The sequence below is a fragment of the Zeus faber genome, assembly GCF_960531495.2.
Source record: "Zeus faber genome assembly, chromosome: 13".
NCBI classification, from domain to species: Eukaryota; Metazoa; Chordata; class Actinopteri; order Zeiformes; family Zeidae; genus Zeus; species Zeus faber.
The window spans coordinates 18,435,711-18,442,879 of record NC_137198.1 but is presented as its reverse complement, the minus strand read 5'-3'; the positions used below and the strand labels follow the sequence as shown (position 1 = coordinate 18,442,879).

The 7,169-nt window shown below is 43.1% G+C and overlaps 1 protein-coding gene across 2 annotated transcripts in view; it reads right to left on the bottom strand.

Annotated features, from left to right (window-relative positions):
• Positions 1 to 415: 415 nt before the first annotated feature.
• The window catches only part of kiz (kizuna centrosomal protein), a 34,823-nt gene continuing 28,069 nt past the window's right edge, over positions 416 to 7,169 (bottom strand). Inside the window, exons 14-15 of one of the 2 annotated variants that reach the window (XM_080012337.1) lie at positions 4,395 to 4,447; positions 416 to 703 (exon numbers count right to left, since the gene is read on the bottom strand). In XM_080012337.1, coding sequence (XP_079868463.1) covers positions 597 to 703; positions 4,395 to 4,447 — 160 coding nt within the window. In that variant the 3' untranslated portion in view covers positions 416 to 596. Of the gene's footprint in view, positions 704 to 1,928; positions 2,093 to 4,394; positions 4,448 to 7,169 lie in introns of those variants that run through there. The other variant, XM_080012338.1, reaches the window with a different exon arrangement.

The window sequence follows — 7,169 nt, the reverse complement described above, 5'->3', positions numbered from 1 at the left end:
TATACATGTATATACATATGAGGGGGGGGGGGGGGGGGGAAATAAAAACTTCCAAAAATTGGAGAATCTGTCGGTGGTTCTATTACGAGTTTGTTAGCCTGGCGCTACTTTCTGCCCTGGGAGAGGGAGGCTCTCGAGCGGGCGGTCGGGTCGCGCGGCGGCATCCAGAGTGGCCATTGTGCTTGGTCGTTTCACAGGTGACTCACACCGCTGCACTCGAGCAGCGTGAGCACTCGGGAGAGAGAGAGAGACGCCGGCGGCATTCAAAACGCATGATGTTCAGCCCCGTGCAAACAAATCGCTTTAAAAGATCCGTTTAATCTATTTCAAGCTGTTATTGTGAGCTGCGAGAGTCGTTCAGATAAAGAGACTGAAGCGGGGTTAACATCGGAGTGTCGGACGACTCTCCTAGCACTTTTGCCCTGCGTGAGAGCCATCAACTTTTATTTGTTTTTCCACAGCATTTACGATACAGAGCAGGTGAGTTCCATAAAACAACTTGTTTGGTGGATAAACGATGGGGGGGTGGGGGGGTTGATAGGGGGAGCGTACGGTTCTGGGACCCGTGATCAGAATCCCCTGTTCCGGAGCAAATATCAGTCGAAGAAGTCGTCGTCGTCGTCGTCGCCGCTTGCGTGGAAAGGCGGTGGTCGCAAGGCGGCTTCTATCTCCGAGTTGCTGTCCTCCGACTCCCCCCAGAACGCTGTGTGAAAGGAAGCACCAACAAGAAAGAAACACAACGTTCCATTCAGAGCGATTGCCCGTTAAAATATTTTTAATGTACAAACGCTTTGTGTGAAATGGGCTTTTGTGTCATGAAATGAAGGCTGATGATGAATATTTTCTACGAGTGTGTTCCATCCTTTTTAAAGACGCCGGGCCTTTACACCCTCACAAAATCTTTGAAGTTAAATGCAATAAAATAAAATAAAAATCCCAAGCTCACCTTGGCTTTTATTGTACAGTTGTACCATTTCATCTTTGTTGAGTCGTCCTAGTCTCTTTGACTAGTTATACACTATTATAAATGACAAAAGTTTACAAGAAAGAACTCAAACATCCCATTCAGAGCGATGGTAAGTCATGCTGCCATTTCACCGTAGAAGTACCTGGCTTTTTGTCCAAAGTAACAGCTAAGTTTTCATATTTTCTACAAGTCCACGGCAGCTGTGAAATGATTTCGGGCCTTGAGAGACCAGCGAGTTTCCTGACGGCACCTGTCGCACAGCCAGGCTGTGTCTCCTCCGCGAGCGGTTTGGTCATTAAGGAGCCAATAAACACTGCTTTTCCCCACAATTCATCAGGTTCAGGAGGTTTTCATTCAGTCTGTTATATGGTTATAGTCTGGTTACCAGGTTATTAGGTTGGTTATTAGTTACTTTGGTTATTAGGTTATTGGTTTGGTTAATAGTTTTGGTTTTGGTTGTCTACTAGGTTATTACTTCGATTTGTAGTTTGGTTTGTAGTACTAGGATAGCAGTTTGGTTATTAGGGGTCCCGCCCTTCGGCAGCCCTATTGTGTTTATTTGGATTGTTAGTCTTCAACCATTATCACATGTCAAAGTGTCTCGCACTCAGAAACCATCGTACCCACAGACACAAAGTAATGCTAGTTGAATTCGGGGCAGTCCGCACACCAAGTTTAATCCACATCAAAGAACACCAAAGAATCCAGAATTGAGTAAAAAAAAAAAAAAGACTAAAACGTGTTTCTATCACCCCCTGTTGGCGATACCAAAAGGTCGCGTGAAAACACTACAGACTACTGATTGGTCGGAGAATCGTCACTGCGTCACCGTTGAGCGACACACAGCTGCTCGCCGATCAGATACTGTATGTGGAAAGAAGGCGTCCGACCCCGTCCCCGTTGTCCTCCGGGATTTTAACAAAGGGAATTTACGACACAAACTCCCGAAACATAAGCAGTTTATTAACTGTCCGAGCAGAAGGGAGAGCGCTCCGGATCACTGCTACACCACCGCGCACAACGTGGATCACGCCGTTCCCCGTGCTGCGCTGGGAAACTTCGAGACACGCACCAGGGTAAGCTTGAACAATGACAAGCCCTGGTTCATAGCTAACACTCCGACAGCTTCATTTGAAAAAGGAGGAGACATAAGAGTGGCAACAGGGATGAGAATAACGTGGAAAAACACACATCTCTGAAGGCGGTTACACAAATTTTGTATTAGCCCTTTCACAATAACTCAAATTCCAAAGTAATAGTAGTCTACAATAGCGTTGCATTACATAGTCGAATCAGATTTCTTGCCATTATAGCATAAGATTGTTCCATTCCATTACAAACATTATATTTGGTTAGGTGTCATGTTGAATTGTATAATTTGGTTATATGTCATCTTGAATTGTAGTCAGTTCATCTAGTTCATTCATCTTAATATATTCTAGACCGAGTATACGCCAATATGTGGTGTCAATATTTTGTCAGAAAATGCCACAACACATTACATATAAAAGAAAAAACGCCTATTAAAAAAGTTGCAACGATATCTGTGACAAAAGATAATGCAGATGAAGTGCCTTTAAATAGAACTGGTCATTCCTCATACATATCAGTGTTCATATCAGACTCATTTCATCAGGGTGATGCACAGTTTGGAGACTCCAGGAGCAAGCAGCTGTCATTTTCACAGCAGTACTTAAGAACAAGATCCAGAATGTTTGCACGTGGACAACAAGTGTAAATTAACATAAATGGTGTACTGTATGTGCGTCATAGGTGGGTTTTTTATTTTCTATTATATGCAACCAAAAATGTTTAACACTTTTTTTTAAGTCCCCCTAGCTGAGAAATACTGCCCGAGATGATGTTTTGGTTAAAAGTGATTTATTGACTTTTCTGATGACGGCCTTGTTTTTGTACTCAAGAGATGACATGTCGGGCGATATTTATAAACACTTTTATTTTGTAGTTTTGTTGTTGTAAGGTGTTTATTTAACTTTCTGAAGAGTTCCTCGATTTTGAAATACAGAGAAATTACACGTCAGGCGATAATTATAAATAGTGTGATATTTTCTTTTATCCAAATGTTTTAAGCCGACTTTTCATTAAAGGACTTATCTGACATGTGCTGGCATCATTTTTCCACCATTGTGAATCCGCTCTGTTCAGCGAAAAATAAACAAATTTGATTAAAATACCTTTGATGGGTCGACTATATGCGATTGGCTTAATTAGTTAGAATAAATTTGTGTTTCACGAAAACTGCGACAACTGTAAGTTGTGTAATTGGTACATTACAATCGCTGCTCCTAAACTTGGACGCTCTGCATTGCTGCCTGCAGTTATATTTATTATTGTTTTTAGTTGTGTATGGTTATTTGGTTATTAGTTTGGTTAATATGTTGTAATAATAATAACTTCATTATGAGTTTGGTTTGTAGTTTGGTTATTAGTCGTAGTTGATGAAAATGAAAGCTGTCAATTCAACGGAACAATCGTTAGTCAACAAAATCAATTGAAATCAATTTGCTGTCGCTCGTCAATTTGTATTTCTAAAATGAGCCACGTGATGGACGCATCACATTGATTTTCAGTTTGGTGCTCCTGAGAGACATGTAATTTATTAGTACGAAAAACGAAACAAGATTTGACACGCTTCATCTGTTTTTCATTTCGTTTTTACATTTTGATGCTTTTAAATGACTGTAAAAAGGAGCTTTACTGGTGCAGTGTATAGTAACTATCTGGACACGGGATACCATTTTAAAACTTAAACGCAACAAAGCTCCTCCAGCTAATTCACCTTCTGGTGGATTTTTGACGGCTGGGTGTGGTCTTCATTACCCGCTCAATGGTGTCCAGGGTCTACGTTGCTTCTTTTTGGCGGTTTTCCGTATGCGTACGCCAGTGAAGTCTGTCAAAAACAGCTCCATTTTTCCCCACCCTAAACCCAGGCGTTGTGTGTTCCGAGCAGCGGAATCGGGCTTCACACTCGCCTTTTTCTTTTTTTCTTTTCTTCCTTAGCCGCTGCTTGAGCGGCGCGGTGGCCCTAACCTCGCCTCTCAAACCGCTGCCTCTGACATAATGTTTGCTGGAGTGTGTTTTTATTTAGTTAGCTCGTTTTCAGTGCCAGGTCAGTGGCGGACATTTTTTTCTCGATTATTGTCCACAGAATTAACACGGGACTATGTATGCATCACTGTAAATGAATTAGGTTTACAGTTACTTTAATTATTCACAATTATGTAGATATATAGGTTTTTGTTAAAAAAAACCTCAACTCAAGTCAGCCGCTAATCCATTTTTTCGATGTATTCCAATCCTCGTGAATACGAAAAAGGCAAATAAGGCAAATTACTATTCAACTGCAAATTACTTCACAATCGTAATCAAAAATCACAGTTGGTGCCTTCTTATAACCAAAACTCACCTTTTGACTGTACGGCGGAGAGAGGTTTTTTCTTTTCTTTCGTCTTCTCATTCCTGTTAATACAAATGTACGTAAGCTAGTGTTTTTAATTGGGGTCGGACCGAGAGTTCCGACCACTTTCACAAGTACCACAATCAGAAAATAGTGAAAAATTGGGAGATTAAAAAGTATGGAAAAAATAGAAAAAAAAAAATTAAAAAAAACTCCTAAAATAATGCACAAACTTATTCAGGACAGCATTGGACAGAAATAGCCTACGGCCGCTGAAATGCCTTTGAACGCACCAGCGAGTGCAGGTAAAATCAACGGCGATTCAAACATTAAACTGTTCACGAAAAAATGCCTCCCCCAAAGAAATATTTGGGGAGTCCCATATTTTAGGACCTCTCAGAAACAGAAGACTTCCTTGACTCCGGTTCTAATGGCGCTGAAGGACTTCCACAGGGCCCTCTCTTCGTCCCCAAGTGGCGAGCAAAGACGGGGCCGGGGCTGCCAGGTTCCCATAGCATCAGTGATATCAGCTATGTAAATGCGTGACCCCCGAAGAGGCTTTGATCTCGCCTCGATGCATATGCAACGCGGCCCGCGGTCGCACTTCCCCCTCCCCGGCCTCTTCTTTCATTTACATCATCATCACAGGGGCCATTCAGAGCCGCACAATATACCCCCCCCCCCCCCCCTCATCCTCACCCTCCTCTTCCCCATCTCCCAGGTCAGCATACACATCCATACGGCTCGTCTGATTGTGTTTGTTTTTTTTTGGTATCTGAAATGCATTTATATGAGGAGGATGGGGTTTTTAGTCGAGAGCTCCGGGACAAACAATCAGGCGTTGTTCTCCTCCGACCCGAAACCCTTTGATAGTCGTCCTCTCCAATCGCCCGTCGTCTTTTCCGCCGCGGCTCACGTGACCGCCGCACGCCGGGTCGGAAGAAGCGAGATTACCCCCGCGGCCGCATTTCCCAAACGCTCGTCCTCCTGAAAACTATATGTTGTTGCCGCCGCCGCTCCACTCGGGATGAAAATGAAAAAATTAAAAATAAATGAAACGAAAGCCGTCCAGATTTATCTTTAGAGATGTAATGATCATTATGGAGTACGCGCGGTTATTATTATTGGGCTATGAACTAACAGCAGGAAATTTGGAAGAAATTCAAAAAGGTAGATTGGGAACCTTTTGAGCCCAGGAAGGCTGGAAAAACCAGACTAGAACTGGTTTAACTGGGCACGGGAAATGTCAGCGCAGTGGAAATATAGGGACGGGGAGAGCAGACGCCAACACAAATAAGCAGCTGTTCGGAGAGAAATTTTGAGGTTATTTATACGGGATGTGTGAAAAGTCCCACTATGTCTAATATTCCGCTATTTTAAGAGACCCACAGCCATTTTCTTACACAAATGTACATAAGAGATACAATAAAGTTAGGTGGAATTCTTTGTACGACCAGCTCCTGAAAAAATATAAATGTATTGTATTTTATTAATTGAATATTTATAATTTTTGCAACACTAGGTGATAGTGAGTTTTTTTTAAATAAAATAAAAATGACCAAACACAATGAAAAATTAAAATGCCATGTAACAAAAACAGTGAGAATTTGCTATTGTACAGCTTTACATGAAGGATTGTAGTTTTTTAGTTTGGCTCCTTACGAAAGTGGCATTAAATTGAACAAATGGGAGCACACTTGAAATCAAAAAGGGGAAATCAAAGTTTCCCTTGATAAGATTTATGAAAGTCACTGGCGCGCAGCAAGTCACGGCTCAAGGATCATTTGTTCAGAGAAAGACAGATATAAGTGGAAGCGCATCTGTCGCAGCGTGAAGTCATTTCATTGTTTCGTCTGAAACGCTCCATTCCTGTTATGTTGTGCTGCGTTACTAGTGGAACAAATCAAGATACCTCGATTGGATTCCCCTCCTTTAGAAATAGGTGAAGGATAAAAACAATGGCGAACGGCCGAGGATCTGGATAAATAGAACCTTGCGGAGGTACGGTCAGAAACGGACGGACTACGAGAGTGTAGTAACAGCTTTAAACGGTGTGCCGGGGGAAGGACGGGAGGACGCCTCTAAACACATGAGACGGAAAGACGAAAAGACAGAAAAGTTGCCAGATCCCAAGTAACACCGGCGCCTGTATTTCCGACTGCCATGGCAACGCGTCCCTCTACAAGGCAGCGCTGCCGCCGCAGAAATCCGGCGCTGATCCATACAATTACTTGCTCTCCCCCTGCCTCGGTAATAGCTGCGGAGGGGAGCAAATTGGGCATTTCTTGTATGGAACTTCCCCCCGGGACGGCAGTGCTCCATCAGCTGTTCCACTTCAGCCGGGGACGGGGCTGATTTCAAGACGGGGCCCATTACCGCAGAGAGCCCGATCCGTAGCCGACCCCTCCAATCTAATATTCCCTTTCCATAAACATTTATGCCGGTTCATCTTCGGCCCAGTTTCCCCCTTAATTGAGGCGACGATCTGAATATGGAAGAATCCGCGGTGTCGCTGTTCCGCGGGAGGTGAACGTAATGTGAAAAATGATGCAAATTACAGCTATTGTAGAAAATAAAAACCAGCCTTTTGTCGCGCTGCCTCTTCCGTCCCGTCTCGCTTTCGGAATCGCCGCATATTGTTTATTTACTGTTTTAACAGTTTGGCAAGATGGGGGCGTAACAAGACGCGGCTTTTAAAGTGTATATTACACCGCCGATGGCGCTGCTGTTTTTCTTTTTGTCCGATTTAGTGCCTTAAACACACCACTACCACGCTGGATTGTA